This window comes from Bufo bufo, chromosome 9 (genome assembly GCF_905171765.1).
Source record: "Bufo bufo chromosome 9, aBufBuf1.1, whole genome shotgun sequence".
In the NCBI taxonomy this organism is placed as follows: domain Eukaryota; kingdom Metazoa; phylum Chordata; class Amphibia; order Anura; family Bufonidae; genus Bufo; species Bufo bufo.
The window spans coordinates 173,239,391-173,256,856 of record NC_053397.1 but is presented as its reverse complement, the minus strand read 5'-3'; the positions used below and the strand labels follow the sequence as shown (position 1 = coordinate 173,256,856).

The window sequence follows — 17,466 nt, the reverse complement described above, 5'->3', positions numbered from 1 at the left end:
GTGGAAAAGGTAAGGTTGGGGACGAGGTGCGGTTGGCGGACGCGGCTAAGGGAGAGGTTTTACGTCTGCTTTGAGGGGTTGCTGGGGGCTCATTTAAAAGCAGAGGTTAAAGAAAAGATTTGGAGGGACGAGTACGTGGAGATATTCTCGTTGCTCCAGTTGGAAAAGTTTAATTTGGATAGGGTTAAGCCAGATGAGACCAAGAAAGAGGAAGAGGAGCTTCGTTATAGATTGATACCGCGGACGTATTTGAATTGGCTGCAGGCATTTGCCATTCTGGCGAGTGTGGTGGGTGAAAAAGCGCCGGAACACTGTTCCGCTCTTTTCTGTTACATGGATGCCATTGGTGAGGCGTACAGGACTTATGGGGGTGTGGCATGGCTAAGGTACAACTAACAATTTCGTCAGCGAAAGGCGGTCCGAGCGAGTATTCGTTGGGATCATAAAGATATCAGTCTTTGGATGCGGCTTATGGCCGCTCCAAAGGTTGGTTATCAGTCCTTTCGTGGGGCAGCCGGGGCTTCCTCGGCGTCCGAGCCTGGTAGCGGGCAAAAAAAGGGTTGCTGCTGGCAGTTCAATAAGGGTTATTGCAGATACCTCGCTGACTGCCGCTTCAAGCATGAATGTTCCGGATGTGGTGGGGCTCACAGTCTGTCAAGGTGCTTCAAGCATAAGCGAGGTAAGGGAGCAGATGGGGCGCAGAAGAGGGGTGACACCGGTGAAGGTGGAAGAGATGGTGCCGTGGTTAAAGAGGTACCCAAATAGGGCTGCGGCGGAGTTGTTGTTAGTTGGTTTCAGGGATGGTTTTAGGATCCCGTGTTTTTCGGTTGGTCCGGTGGTGGCTCCCCGTAACTTGGCGTCGGCTTTGCGTAGGCCGGACGTGGTAGCGGAGAAGATTGGTAAGGAGGTCGCGGCGGGGCGGGTAGCTGGCCCGTTCGCTGAATCTCCGTTGTCGGGTTTGTGGGTGTCACCTTTTGGGTTTGGTCCCTAAAAAGGAGGCGGGCAAGTTTAGACTCATACACCACTTGTCGTTTCCTGAGGGTAGTTCTGTTAATGACGGTATTGCTGAGGAGCTTTGTTCGGTATCGTATACTTCGTTTGATGAGGCGGTTCGGTGGGTGCGTCGTTTTGGGAAAGGGGCTTTGTTGGTGAAAACTGATATAGAGGCTGCCTTTCGTTTGTTGCCCATTCATCCGGATAGTTGTCATTTGTTGGGGTTTAAGTGGGAGGGCAGTTTTTATGTAGATTGTTGTTTGCCGATGGGTTGTGCAATTTCATGTTCTTTGTTTGAAAAGTTTGCTTCTTTCTTGGAGTGGGTGGTGAAGCAGGAGGCGGGTTGGACTTCCGTTTTACATTATCTTGACGATTTTTTGTTTACGGGACCTGCTGGGTCGCGAGTTTGTTCGGTATTATTGCACACGATGGAGAGCATAGCTGGTCGTTTGGGTGTCCCGTTAACGCTGGAAAAAACAGAAGGTCCAGCGACTTCTGTGAAATTTTTGGGTATAGTGATTGATAGTGTAGCCATGGAGTGTCGGTTGCCGGATGAAAAGGTGGCGGATTTGCGCGATGAGATTGATTTCTTGAGGAAGGCGAAAAAGGTGCAGTTGCGGTGTGTGCAGTCTGTTCTAGGGAAGTAGAATTTTGCATGTAGAATTCTGCCGATGGGCCGGGTTTTCTGCAGGCGCTTTGCCATGGCGACGGCAGGGGTGCAGAGGCCTTTCAATTTTTTTTGACTATCGTCTGAGGTGCGGGATGACTTGCTTGTGTGGGAGCGTTTTTTGGGGGGAATTTAATGGGCGTTCGGTGTGGATGGGGGCGCCTGTTGCCAGTGTTGATTTGGAGCTGTTTACGGATGCGTCGGGGTCTTGTGGTTACGGGGCCTTTTGTGGGGGGCAGTGGAGTGCAGGTGCCAGTGGAGTGCAGGTGGACGCAGGTTTTTTGAGGAATTTGGTTTTGTTGGAATTGTTTCCGATTGTTTTGTCTGTTGAGTTGTGGGGGGATGTGCTCAGGAATAAAAGAGTGAGATTTTGTTGTGACAACATGGGGGTGGTTCAGGCGATTAACAGTCAGTCTGCTAATTCACCCCCAGTGTTGCGCTTGCTTCGCCGTTTAGTTCTTAGCGGTTTGCGGTTGAATGCTTGTTTTGTGGCTGTGTGAATGTCCCGGGAGTTGATAACGACATTGCTGATTCACTCTCTCGTTTTCAGTGGGATCGTTTTCGCGGGCTGGTGCCGGATGCGGACGAGTTGGGTCTACCATGTCCTCAGTGGCTCTGGAACGTGGCCTTGGGGTCTCCTCTGAGCTGATTCGCCAGTTCGCGAGTAGGAGTACGTGGTTGGCGTATTCTTCGGTGTGGTCCCAGTGGGAGCAGTTGATGGATCAGGTGGGGGGTTGTGAGGTAGTGGAGGATTTTCAGATGTTGTTAGTATATTTTATCGGTTTGTCTTATAGTTCGGGGGTGTCTGTTTCGGTGGTTTCCAAGAGGGTGGCGGCTGTTACCTTTTGGTTACGGTTGCGGGGTCTTGTGGATGTGTCTAAATGTTTTCTGGTACGGCAGGCTTTGAAGGGTTATAGGCGGAGTGCGGCTCGTCCAGACACTCGTAGGCCGGTTTCGTGGGCAGTGTTGCAGTCGTTATGGGAGACGGTTTGTGTGGTGTGTTTGACGCCTTATGTCGGTTTTGTGTCCGGTGAGGTGTGCTGAGGGGTTGTTGGCGGTTAGGCCGGATGTGGTGGGTTTGTTGTTGATGCATGAGGATGGGTCGGCATTGTCGCAGTATCAATTTGTTGCGGTTTTTTCGGAAGTGTTTGGTTGCGGCAACGGAGGCGGCCAGTTTGGGCCTGGGGGAGGAGGCCATTAAGCGGATTGGTCGGCGGGAATCTAGATGTTATCGATCTTATGTTCGTCCCCATATGTTGTGAGTGCCGGGGGTAAAAGTTTTGTTGTTTATACAGAATTTTTGTTAGCTGTCTGGTGAGATAGGTTTTGATTTGATGTGTTTACAGGGTCGGCTTGTATGGCATGGATCTTCGGACATTCCTACGTGTACTGGGGAGCATTGCGGGCGGACGTGCGTAGGAACGGACGGCAATTGGGGTTCGACCCGGCTGACATGCAAGTGCGCTGGATTGGCATACGGGGTCTTTTATGGGGTAGGGTGCTTCCAGAATTTCATTCTTCAGTCTCTTTGGATAGGCCACCTGATATTGTGGTATTGCATGTTGGAGGAAATGATCTGGGTGTTCGCAGTACTAGGTAGGTGATTCGGGATATCAAATTGGACCTGCTGCGTTTATGGTCTGATGTCCCGGGTATATTAGTGGTTTGGTCCGAGGTGGTGGCTCGGAGGGTGTAGCGTTTTGCGAGGTCGGTGGACCGTCTTAACAAGACCCGGACTAAGCTTAATAGGGAGGTTGGGCGTTTTGTGAGACGCCATGGTGGAATTGTGGTGAGGCATCGGGAGCTGGAGGCGGCATCGCGTCAGTTCTTTAGGTCTTATGGTGTTCACCTGAACGAGGTGGGAATTGATATGTGGGCCTTAGGGATTCAGGAGGGTCTAGAGACGGCCCTTAGGGTGTGGCGGGATGCCCATAGGTGAGGTGTCTCCTATGGTCGTTCGTGGCGTGGTAATGGAGGGTCCTGGAAGACAATGATAAGTTTAAGAGGTGCATGCCAAGGTGGAGTGTGCATCTCAGGAGGTTCGGTAAGCTTGTGCATGGGGCTCCTGTTGGGCAGATGGGCCTACAGGGGAGATCAATTACAACATGGAGGATTCAGTGGTCTTGGGTCGGTGACCGCGGCCGAGGGTAAGGTGGTATGACAAGTGGAGGTGAATGGTGGAGAACACAGCTTACCTGTTGCCTTCTAGGATCCTATGCAATGGTTCATATGTTATGGTAATTGATATGTTATGCGTGTTATTATGTATTTCTGTGGTTAAGTGATAATTAATGTCGTTTAATAAAATGGCCGAGAAGGCTCTTTTCCCAAGAAGCTGTCTGTTTGTTAATTGTGGGGGGTAGGTGGGTGCAGTAAGGTAAGGGGCAGGTTTATGGGCCGAAGTATCTTCCATCCCATAAGTCATTAGAGTACAAATCCAGTATACTTATCTTTGCAATATTTTTTTTCTGTATAAAATCTGGTCTTCTACCTCCTCCAGTACAAGCCACCTCAAATTGTGTACTCTGTGTCCCTTCTCTGCAAAATGTCTAGCATCTCCTGTCTCATGGATATTTTTTTTTTATACCAATCGCATCTTTCTTCACTACCTCCTATTTTTCACTGTAAAAATGTCCTAATCACTGACTTTTGCTCATTAATACGTTACTGCGTATGCGTTGCGTCGGGGGTATTGTGGTCCAAGGAGTGTGACGTCACACGGAAGTCTCGCTCCCTTGGAATCACCAGCGCAGCCTCTCGTCGCGCGCGCACACGCGGGTTGTAGAGAGCAGAAATCAGAACAGCTACTACTTGGAAACGTAACCATTCCTGCAAAGACCTCACTCGCAACAATACTGGCAAGTACCTGATACATTATATCAATCATATGTGTGAGTGTAATCAACTGAAACCGACTAATAGCATTACATAGGATTACTGTAGAAGTCAGCGTAGGATTAGTTAGTTCCATTACTTGTTTACAAAGTATATACCTCCCCAACCCCTCCCCCTTATCCCCCACCCATCAATCACAAATGTGCACCAAAGTTCCGGATGTTTCAAGTGTATTAGTCATATGGCACCAAGGCAGACATTTATCTCTGTCCAATTCTTAGCTCCCCCATTCAGACTAATACATCAATTATATACTATATATATATATATATATATAGAGAACAAAGAAGTAGGACTGCACTCCAAGATAGTGATAAAATCAGCAAGTGGTTTATTCACCCATAATATGGCAAGTCTTGCGACGTTTCGGCTCACAAGAGCCTTCCTCAAGCATGGTAACAGTGAAAGTGAGAGCATTATAAAGGCATTTACAAAGTGTCCAACCCATAAGGGTGTGGTTACAATCAATTACAATTGCAAACATACGATGCATAGCAATACAAATAAAGTGCATGTGCATAAAGTGAGCAGTGGTATACAATTCATGACTAAGGGATGCCATCCCTACAAAGTGTATTAAAATGTATGTGATACTTCATCTAAGCTAAAATCACAATCATATAGGTGATAATATGATGAAGGTGGATCACAGAAGTCAAACCGTAGGAAGCAATGGGGCCCGCACATACCATGGCGTTCTTTGTGCGTCTCCAGGTCCTCATTGCGCATGACCACACTGACATCATCCGATGCATCACAGTGTAAAGGTCAAGCGCTCGCGCTCTGCCTGGGTCGACATGAGAGCGCCATTTTACATAAGGGAAATGCACCTAAAGGTTACGTACAGGTTATCTATTTAACTGTTGTCCACACGGAACAATCATATCTCCGACCGCTGCAGGGATCTCCTACATATATCAGCAAATGGACAGGGGTCCCGTCCAAATGGGCGGGACACCTGACCAAGGCGCCACTACAAGCACAATTGCCAAAAAAATAGCAGTCGTAGAGGGATGATCCCTCAATTGTACCAACAACCTTATCTTGTTAAAATATAATGACATATCTGGAGTAACGCATTAATAAAAGAACGCTGATGTCCACCTCGGGTCGCATAGCTTCCAAAGGGTCTGATTCTAGGATCCACATCCAATTTAGTGAAAATATAAAATCCTAAAAAGCAGAGAAAAAAGCGAGGTGACATTTATACATGGCAAACTGATCAGCCGTCTACGAGTTTTAATCGTGACAATAAGTCAAGGAGAAGGTTTACACAACTCCCTATAGATGAAGATAAAGCTTTTTTAGGGGTGGACTCGGACTTAAAGAAAAGAAAAGATCCAGAACCAGGAGAGGAGGTCGCCGGTACAGAAGACAAGGGAAAACAACGTTACAACAGAACCAGACAACAATCAACAAAGACGCCATCACAGAGAAAGAGACAATAGTCTTTAATTTATCATCAGTCGAATTAACAGATGCCCAGCTAAGTGTTTTATCCAAGGGGCTTTCTTTTTGCCCGAGCACTAAGGTAAACTGGTTTGATCTAGAGATGGATTTGAATGATTTTTTTCGTTTGATTAAATTGAAAGTGTTCTTTAAGGGACGTTTTGCAAATACACAAATATGCTCCAGCGAATTCTCACTCAAAGGATTGAATTTAACTAACAAAAGTGCTTTTTTTCCTAATATAGATGAACCTGCGGTTGAGGCCTACATCTCTGCAGTTCAGAGAGATGTCAGAATGCTGAAATCCACATCAGGGGATGAGGCACGATTATGCAATCCTAATCTGACCACTGCAGAGATTGAGGCCCTTTCCGAACTCAAGAACAACCCCCTATTAACCATTAAGCCAGCTGATAAGGGCGGCGGGGTAGTTGTTCTTGACACATACAAATACATCAGAGAAATTGAACGACAATTGAATGATATAAATGTATATAGTGTATTGCAGAGCGATCCGAAATTTCGCATTATGAACATAATCAACAAGAGTCTTTCCGATGCGGTGGCCGGGGGTATCATAGATGAGGGATTGAGGGAGTATTTGACGGTGGGATCCCCCATCACTCCTGTAATATATGTACTACCTAAAGTCCACAAAAGTCTTGTGGACCCCCCCGGTCGCCCCATCGTATCTGGTTCTGACTCTGTTTTCAGTAGAATATCCATCTTTCTTGATAGGATATTGAGGGATTTTTCAATGGCCGGAAAGTCTTACATTAAAGACCCAGGCGATTTTCTACAACAACTGAGGTCAGTTGAAGCTGGCGACTTGCACGGTGTCACTCTCGTGTCCTTTGACGTTGTTTCCTTATACACGTCAATAGGGCATGAGAAGGGCATCTCTGCAGTCAATAAATACTTGGATGGTTCACCCATAACACAGAATGCAAAATGTTTTATAAATACCCTATTGAGATTGGTTCTTGAAAACAATTATTTCTTGTTTCAAGATATCTTCTTTAATCAGAAACGCGGCGTTGCGATGGGGTCCAATGTGGCCCCAACGTACGCAAATATTTATATGCGCCACATGGAGGAGGACTTTGTCTATGTATCCCACCACTTTCAACATGTTGTTAGATGGTGGCGGTACATAGATGATGTCTTCCTCCTGTGGTCGGGCACTGAACTACAATTGAGGGAGTTTCACACATATTTGAATGATATAGATCCTGATCTTCAGTATACTATATCATACTCTAAAACGCAATTGTCATTTCTAGACACGAACGTCAAGCTAGTTGATGGTATGGTTGGCACAGGCTTATATGTCAAATCGACAGATAGAAATACTATCCTACGTTATGAAAGCAATCATCCACGCAGCCTGGTTAAACACCTCCCCCATTCGCAGTTCCTCCGTACGAAACGCATCGTTTCAGACCACACTGAGTTGGAGACTACACTGGATACGATGTCAGATAAGTTTAGGGAGCGGGGTTATCCTCGCAGATTATTAGATGCACATAAGAACAAAATCCTACATATAAATACTGAAATAACACATACCACCTCTAAAAAAACTCAGAGGATACCATTTATGTCCACTTATTCTGGATGTAGTATGGAGATAGGACGTATCCTGAAGGACAACTGGAGTATCCTCAGCAGGTCTATCAAAGATGTACCAGAGTTTAAGCTTCCGCCCCTTTTATCGTACCGTAAAAACAAAAATCTTAAAGACCACTTGGTCAGAGCGGATGCAGGTCCAAAGAAAACCAGCATACAGCGGACATTGACACAGCCGGGACTTGGATGTTATCCGTGTCTCGGTTGTGTCAATTGTCGATATATATGTAAAACTAGATCTTTCACACACCCGCTTACCAACAAAGAGTATCCGATAAAGTTCCATCTAAACTGTTCCTCGTCATATGTAGTTTATGTGTTGGCTTGTCCCTGTAACCTATTATATGTCGGGGAAACTTCCACAGAATTGAAAGTAAGGTTGAATAACCACAGGAATTCAATAAGGAAGAAACGTACTGACCTACCAGTGTCCAGACATTTTGGATCCCTCGGACACTCCGAGCGTGATCTAAGATGCTGGATCATTGATCAGGTCAGGCTTCCTAGAAGAGGTGGTGATCGCCTGACACTCTTGAAGAAAAGAGAGTTACGCTGGATATATGATCTGGATAGCCTGCATCCCAGGGGTCTCAATATTGAGTTCAGGTGAGAGACCTAGGATCTGTGGCTGACCCCCGGTCCCTTGGCATGTTTGCGCTTTGTCTTTCTCATTTTTGTATATTGGTGCTTGATAACCGTGAAAGATTTATCTACAATTATGAAAAAGATCTATTTTGAAACTAAAATATTTTTTCTCTGCTTTTTAGGATTTTATATTTTCACTAAATTGGATGTGGATCCTAGAATCAGACCCTTTGGAAGCTATGCGACCCGAGGTGGACATCAGCGTTCTTTTATTAATGCGTTACTCCAGATATGTCATTATATTTTAACAAGATAAGGTTGTTGGTACAATTGAGGGATCATCCCTCTACGACTGCTATTTTTTTGGCAATTGTGCTTGTAGTGGCGCCTTGGTCAGGTGTCCCGCCCATTTGGACGGGACCCCTGTCCATTTGCTGATATATGTAGGAGATCCCTGCAGCGGTCGGAGATATGATTGTTCCGTGTGGACAACAGTTAAATAGATAACCTGTACGTAACCTTTAGGTGCATTTCCCTTATGTAAAATGGCGCTCTCATGTCGACCCAGGCAGAGCGCGAGCGCTTGACCTTTACACTGTGATGCATCGGATGATGTCAGTGTGGTCATGCGCAATGAGGACCTGGAGACGCACAAAGAACGCCATGGTATGTGCGGGCCCCATTGCTTCCTACGGTTTGACTTCTGTGATCCACCTTCATCATATTATCACCTATATGATTGTGATTTTAGCTTAGATGAAGTATCACATACATTTTAATACACTTTGTAGGGATGGCATCCCTTAGTCATGAATTGTATACCACTGCTCACTTTATGCACATGCACTTTATTTGTATTGCTATGCATCGTATGTTTGCAATTGTAATTGATTGTAACCACACCCTTATGGGTTGGACACTTTGTAAATGCCTTTATAATGCTCTCACTTTCACTGTTACCATGCTTGAGGAAGGCTCTTGTGAGCCGAAACGTCGCAAGACTTGCCATATTATGGGTGAATAAACCACTTGCTGATTTTATCACTATCTTGGAGTGCAGTCCTACTTCTTTGTTCTCTATACCATTGGGGATTGCCGTTACCCTACGTTGGACCTTGCACCCACATGCTGGCTGGTGCTCCCACTGTACTTTTTCTTCTCTATATATATATATATATATATATATATATATATATATATATATATATATATATATATATATCTCTTGAAGAAAATAGTACTGCACTCCAGATTAAAAGTGAAAAATAGTGAAGCTTTATTCACCCATAATATGGCAACTTTGCAACGTTTCGGCTCACAAGAGCCTTCTTCCAGCGAAGAAGGCTGGAAGAAGGCTCTTGTGAGCCGAAACGTCGCAAAGTTGCTATATTATGGGTGAATAAAGCTTCACTATTTTTCACTTTTAATCTGGAGTGCAGTCCTATTTTCTTCAAGCTGTATTATTGGGGCATTGCCGTTGCCCTTGTGGACATTGCACCCATTTCCTGGTTGGTGCTCCCGCTGGATTTTCTTCAATATAAATAAATATATATATATATTATAGTTCGCACAATGTTGGACATTATCAGAACATGCAGCGGGGCATCCACCTCTCAGGCCCCATGCTCACTCAGCATTACATGGAGTATGTTATCATCTTTCAGTCAGAAAGGGTAAATTATATTTTGCTATTCATAAATCCTAAATATCATGAAATTTCTGTATCTTCCCCTTTTTATGGTACACAAAGCGCTCTAGGCAAAGAAGTCTATATACCCTCACTTTAAGTTCTCATATCGTAGGTGGTTCTGATGCCATCTGGTAGAAAGCAATAAGCTTACGGCCTGATAAAGGAGACTGAGGATGGAAGGCCGATGCCCCGCTGTTACAGGAATTTCAGCTACATATCCCAGAATACATACCAATACTGTCAAATCCAGATTTATTTTAAAAACATTATTTAAAGTCGACATCACTTCCCTCCAATAACGTAGGAGTCTGGGACAGTTCCACATGAGATGCACTAACCCCGATGGTGACATACCACATCTCTGGTAGGCCGCATCTTGTCTATAGCCCATCTTAAACAGAAGTTCTAGGGTCCTATGCTGTGCAATAAATACAGTTGGGAGAGTCTATGTGCCTCGCTCACTGCTACACCAGGCAAACTGTGTAACACTTCTTCCCATTGTTCCTTCATCAAGTCACTTATATCCATTTTCCACTTTTCCAGTAACAGTAAGGGAGATTTTTTGATTTGTTTATCAAGAAGGCTATTATAATGAAGGGATATTATGCCCTTAGTACCACCATGAGAGGCATTAAGATCTAAGATGGAGTGACTAGCAGGAGGGCACACTGGAGAGAGTCTTTCCTGCGTCTGAATGTCGTGTCTTACTTGTAAGTATTGGTATAGAGATGTATTGGGTAAGTGGTACTCCTCTTGCAATTGCGGTAGGGATTTAAGAGTCCCCTCCTTATACAAGTCTGCTACATACTTAATCCCATGTGTCTCCCAATCCGGGAATTTAGTGGGGTTTTTTGTAGTTCACAGTATACAGTGGATATAAAAAGTATACACACCCCTGTTAAAATGTCAGGTTTCTGTGATGTAAAAAAATGAGACAAAGATGAATCATTTCAGAACTTTTTCCACCTTTAATGTAACCTATAAACTGTACAACTCAATTGAAAAACAAGCTGAAATCTTTTAGGTAGAGGGAAGAAAAAATGTAAAAAAAAAAATAGGTTGCATAAGTGTGCACACCCTCTTATAACTGGGGATGTAGCTGTGTTTAGAATTAAGCAATCACATTCAAAATCATGTTAAATTGGAGTCAGCATACACTGTATATAACTAGGCCAAATTGGGGTATATGATGTAAATCCTTTGATGCCCGCCAACTCCCTAGCCTTCCCCCAGACTTTATGTATAGTCTTAAGTATTGGGTAAGTGCAACCCTTTGCAAGGAATGTTCCATCCGACAACAGAACCTGATTTCCCACTAGATGTTTCACAATTTTCCCTGCTGTATTGACTCTGCTACTATCCCCCCCACCCTCGAATATGCTGCATCTAAGCTGCCAGATAATATATCCGGGGGTTAGGGATTGCCAACCCCCCATCAAGTTTGGATCTTTGTAGGTTCTCAAGTTTAATCCTTGGTATGCCCTTTTTCCAAATTAAATCCCATCCCGGAGCACTGTGGAGCATGTAGGGCAGCTGAGGCATAAGAATCATATTAAGTAGATTTGTTCTACCTACCTAATATCGTCTTTGTTAATGTCTACATCCAAAAAATGGATAACCGTAGAACAAGAATGCAGAGTGAACTTGATCAGGTCGTGGCACCTGTTCAGCTATGCGGTAAACCGCTCCAGCTTCTCACAGACTCCATTCCAAAGCCTGAAGACGTCATTCATATATCTGTAGCATGCCACGATCACACCAGAATATTCACTGTGAAAACTATACTGCCTTTCCAAAAAAAGACATGAAAATATATGCATGACTTGGAACCACTTTTGTTTGTTGTGTGCTTTTCACCTTTCTCTGCTCAACGTGTGAAAAATTTACTTATCTTTGATCTTTTCTAGTGATGGATTTAAATTACTTTTTCATCATTTTGTATTTATTTATATAAAGAGAACTGCAGCAATATTGCATGTCACAAGTGATTTGTTGCGCTGACATCTAGGTAACAAATCCTATCCTATGCTGTTCTTATGTATTTTTTTTTTACATCACAAAACTGCATAATTTGAGTATTTTCAACCTCTAATTGGACTGAAAGCTGCTCATCAATAAATTATATATATGAACACTATCCAGTGTATCTTTTATGATTGCGCGCTGAGAACAAAGTTGGGGTTTCTTGTCACACCTGGTTGAGACTGGTTAAAATTGTAAAACTGAGAGACCGTTTATTTTCCTGTTTCCGCAGGCTAATGGTGGGACTTTATTCCTCAGTTCCAACAGCAGGGGGTTCGTCAGAAATATCTGTTCACCTCCATTCCTGGAGGATTGAAATGAAGGTGACAGTCCATCAGCTGTCATCAGACACACTTTGATTGTCTTGGACATGTACTGGGTAGGGCTTTGAAAGTCCTCTGGAAACCATATTTGAGGGTGAAGTGGACTAAATTAGTAGGCAAAATGTACAAGGCTTCAAAACAATTCAAGGTTTCATCCATCTAGTCACAAGTGGGGAAAAAAGGCTTTTCAGGCTTGTTGGCTATGCTGTACAAAACATACTTGGCTAAAAGTAAGGATCTATGCACATAGAAATCTGTGTCTGTGGCAGCTACTGAGGTGAGTACCATGGGGCAGATAAGATTACATTTTTGACAAAATTGGAGGACATGGCAATATATTCATATGCAGTCAAAACTGACTGCAATTGGGTACCTACTCGCGCGGGTTTGCCGCAATGCATCCGGACCTTATCCGGACACGCTCGTGTGAAAGAGGCCTTAAAAAACCAGCACACTTCTGGAAGAACATTCTTTGGACGGATGAAACCAAGCTCAACCTCTACCAGAATGATGGAAGGAAAAAAGTATGGTGAAGGCATGGTACAGCTCATGATCCAAAGCATATCACATCTGTAAAAACAGCAGAGGCAGTATGATGGCTTGGGCATGCATGGCTGCCAGTGGCACTGGATCCCTAGTGTTTATTGATAATGTGACACAGGACAGAAGCAGCCGAATGAATTCTGGGGTTTTCAGAGACATACTGTGTGCTCAATTGCAGCCAAACTGATTGGTCGGCGTTTCATAATACAGATGGACAATGACCCAAAACATAAAGCCAAAGCAACCCAGGAGTAAAGCAAAGAATTGAAATATGCTTGAATGGCCAAGTCTGTCACCTAATCTGAACCCAATAGAGCATTTCACTTGTTAAAGACTAAACTTCAGACAGAAAGGCCCACAAACAAACAGTAACTGAAAACATTAAAATGGAGGAAACACAGCGTCTGGTGATGTCCATGAGTTCTAGACTTCAGGCAGTCATTGCCAACAAAGGGTTTTCAACCAAGTATTAGAAATTAACATTTTATTTACAATTATTTAATTTTTCCAATTACTTTTGAATCCCTGAAATGAAGGGATTGAGTTTAAAAAATGCTTTAGTTCCTCACATTTTTATGCAATCATTTTGTTCAACCCATTGAATTAAAGCTGAAAGTCTGAACTTCAACTGCATCTGAATTGTTTTGTTCAAAATCCATTGTGGTAATGTGCAGTAATGTTGTCTCTGTCCAAATATATGTGGACCTAACTGTATATTGCATACTGTGGGGTGTTATACTGTATACTTTGGAGTGTTATACTATATATGGCATATAGGGATGAGCGAATTTACAGCATAACGGAAACCGGACGGATCCGGTATGCAGGCCACTGACTTCTATTATGACGGAATGAATAACGGAATGCCGTTATGGTCCGTGGTAACGGAACACATAACTCAATTCAGATTATACCACAACCCAAACTCGAATTTCAAAATATGAAATTCGCTCATCCCTAATAATATATACTGCATACTTTGGGCTACTGCAGACTGTGGAGTGTTATACTGTATACTGCAGACTGTGGAGTGTTATACTGCAGACTGTGGAGTGTTATACTGTGGGGTTGTTAAACTGTATACTGCATACTATGGGGTGTTATACTGTGGGGTTGTTATACTGTTTACTGCAGACTGCGGAGTGTTATACTGTGGGGTTGTTATACTGCATACTATAGGGTGTTATACTGTATACTGCAGACTTTGGAGTATCATCCTATATACTGCATACTGTTGGGTGTTATAATATGTTTAATATTTACCCGAAAAAAGAAAAATTGGAGAGGAAAGTGAAGGGGAAGGGGGGGATGGAGGGAGGGGGCTCAAGATGGGTAAACAGCCCCTGGCCTATGATACATGTGGTAATCCTGGGGCGGATTAAGTATATAATCATGCTTTTAGGGTGCGATTTTTGTCTGTAGTAGTTTATGAACTGTTGTTAATTTTTGTTGCTTTTTAGCTTTCTGTGATAAATATGTCATATTCTATAGCCAATGCTATCAGCAGCCACAATCAGGTGGGCATGTTTTACTTGCAGTCGAACATGTACAATAGGTGCAGTCATCACAGCTTGAAAAGTGCCAGGTTTATCTCAGAAACCTATTTTCCTATTGACTTCTATTGGGAAATGAGATGCTGCGGTTCCTGACCGCATCACGGCCGTGCGGTTGTACCCTCATGCAGAATGATTTTCTACACTTTGCAGTGTTGATAAAGACAAATATGTTTCAGAATTGCATAGATGGAATGATTCAGCCGTAGAGGGGCGCTGTGCTACACATGCACACACCATTGACTTGTTTACAATAGGAATAAAATACAGTGGAAATACAAGTCCCCCCCACTCATACAGCACATTTATTGGTATTACTCCCAAATGGGGGCTTGGTGGGACTCGTATCTCAGCTATTCTTATTTAGTGTTCAAGATTCTTTTCTTAAATATACCCATGTCGCATAATTCTTTGCAGCTCTTTGTAATATATTTATATACATATTGATTCATTTACAAATATTTATATATGTAAACATGAATGATACATTTTTAGAGGACGTCTCCCTAAGTAGTCCCCCGACCTCAATCTCGTTAGGTAGGAAACCAAAGAACTTGTAAACTATTTCATTATTTTGAGGCTTAATGAAGGATGGTGCAGTCATCAGAACTGTCATATTCATTGTTACATGGATCCTAAAAGAAAAAAAAAAAATGAATAGGTTAATCAGGTGTCTACAATCTAACATGCAGTCCCGACTGTCATCCATTTTGACAAATACGGTACATCAAAACGGCAATAAATAGTGCCCTTAGGCAGTCTGTCAGGAAGGTGCTGTCACATATGTTTGGTATCCTTCTGTGCTTTTGTGATTGCAAGAAAAGTTTGTTTTATATGCAAATGAGCCACAAAGAGCACAGCAGGGCGTTTCTGACCTCCCAAAGAGCAACATATTCCCCCATGCGCTCGTAATTTCTTTAGATGTCACCAACGCCCTCCCCCTCTGCTGGGAACGTCGCCTCTCTGCCTGGGTGGACTCACTATACACTCACCTAAAGAATTATTAGGAACACCATTCTAATACGGTGTTGGACCCCCTTTTGCCTTCAGAACTGCCTTAATTCTACGTGGCATTGATTCCACAAGGTGCTGATAGCATTCTTTAGAAATGTTGGCGCATATTGATAGGATAGCATCTTGCAGTTGATGGAGATTTGAGGGATGCACATCCAGGGCACGAAGCTCCCGTTCCACCACATCCCAAAGATGCTCTATTGGGTTGAGATCTGGTGACGGTGGGGGCCATTTTAAGTACAGTGAAATCATTGTCATGTTCAAGAAACCAATTTGAAATGATTCGAGCTTTGTGACATGGTGCATTATCCTGCTGGAAGTAGCCATCTGAGGATGGATACATGTTCTCATTCTGTTTACGCCAAATTCAGACTCTACCATTTGAATGTCTCAACAGAAATCGAGACTCATCAGACCAGGCAACATTTTTCCAGTCTTCAACAGTCCAATTTTGGTGAGCTCGTGCAAATTGTAGCCTCTTTTTCCTATTTGTAGTGGAGATGAGTGGTACCCGGTGGGGTCTTCTGCTGTTGTAGCCCATCCGCCTCAAGGTTGTGCGTGTTGTGGCTTCACAAATGCTTTGCTGCATACCTCGGTTGTAACGAGTAGTTATTTCAGTCAACGTTGCTCTTCTATCAGCTTGAATCAGTCGGCCCATTCTCCTCTGACCTCTAGCATCCACAAGGCATTTTTGCCCACAGGACTGCCGCATACTGGATGTTTTTCCCTTTTCACACCATTCTTTGTAAACCCTAGAAATGGTTGTGCATGAAAATCCCAGTAACTGAGCAGATTGTGAAATACTCAGACCGGCCCGTCTGGCACCAACAACCATGCCACGCTCAAAATTGCTTAAATCACCTTTCTTTCCCATTCTGACATTCAGTTTGGAGTTCAGGAGATTGTCTTGACCAGGACCACACCCCTAAATGCATTGAAGCAACTGCCATGTGATTGGTTGACTAGATAATTCCATTAATGAGAAATAGAACAGGTGTTCCTAATAATTCTTTAGGTGAGTGTATGTGCATGAGCAGCTCTGCTTGCTTTGTCACTGTGGGAGCGCCGCGATCTTGCAGTAACAAAGCCAGCGCCATTGCGCATACACAGTACATATAGTGAGGCTGAGGCCTACACTTTGTACTGTGGTTCACAGGCCCAGGAGGAGAGGCGACATCTCCAGCACGGGGGAGGGCATCAGTGACATCACAGGGAGTTAAGAGTGCACAGAGTGGGGGCTATGGGGCTCACTGATTAGGTGAGCTTGGACTCTTTGGAAGGTTGGAAACTCCCTGCTGGGCACTTTGCGTCTCATTTGCATATAGAACAAACTTTATTATATTGCTTTAAACAGATTTTTTTAAATTGCTTTTCATTTTATTGTTTTAGACAGCACCTTAGCATTCGTTACGGTATGTAGGTAAAATATTGCTGACAGATTCACTTTAATAGTACAGACATTTTGGGACGTGGCGATACCATTGATCTTTGATTTTTCTTTGTTTATTTTTAAATTGGGGAAAGGGATGATTTGCATTTTTATATATTTTTGGTTTTATTTTCTAAAACTTTAATTTATTTTTATTTTTTGTTCACACTTATTTTTAGTCAACCTAGGGAAGTAGAACATGTGATTTTTGATCACTTGTCTCATGGACTGCAATGATTTACCTGTGCATTCTGTAAGAGAATAACCAAGTTCCTAACAAGCCCTGCCATAGGCAGGGCTTGATAAGAACTTTGCCATGGCAGGCCTTGAAGCCTTCAGAAGCCTAAGGCTACCATAGCAACTAAGTGGCTCATGGGATCTTGTTGCGGGCGAGCCGTTCGGTCATGGCTCCCCCACAATGAAGGGAAGGGTTAAAAGTCCATGACCGTAGTTATCGCTGATCATGGATTCTGCCACCGAATGTCTGCTGTGTAAAACTTACAAACACACTAGACATTTTTTGGTGTTTTTTTTGGTCCTTTTTTAAATCAAATTACAGCATTCTCTGGGTGTGTGTTTCTTTCAGGATGTTTTACTATAGACTTCTGTAAAGGAAAAAAATGTTGAAGCACCCTTAGGGTAATTTCAGAAGAGCATGTCCAGTGTGGAAAACA

The 17,466-nt window shown here is 43.5% G+C and overlaps 1 protein-coding gene across 1 annotated transcript in view; it reads right to left on the bottom strand.

The window, feature by feature from the left end:
- Positions 1-14,638: 14,638 nt before the first annotated feature.
- The window catches only part of STAB1 (stabilin 1), a 382,691-nt gene continuing 379,863 nt past the window's right edge, over positions 14,639-17,466 (bottom strand). The window contains exon 69 of the mRNA XM_040408846.1: positions 14,639-14,984. Coding sequence (XP_040264780.1) covers positions 14,931-14,984 — 54 coding nt within the window. The 3' untranslated portion in view covers positions 14,639-14,930. The remainder of the gene's footprint in view (positions 14,985-17,466) is intronic.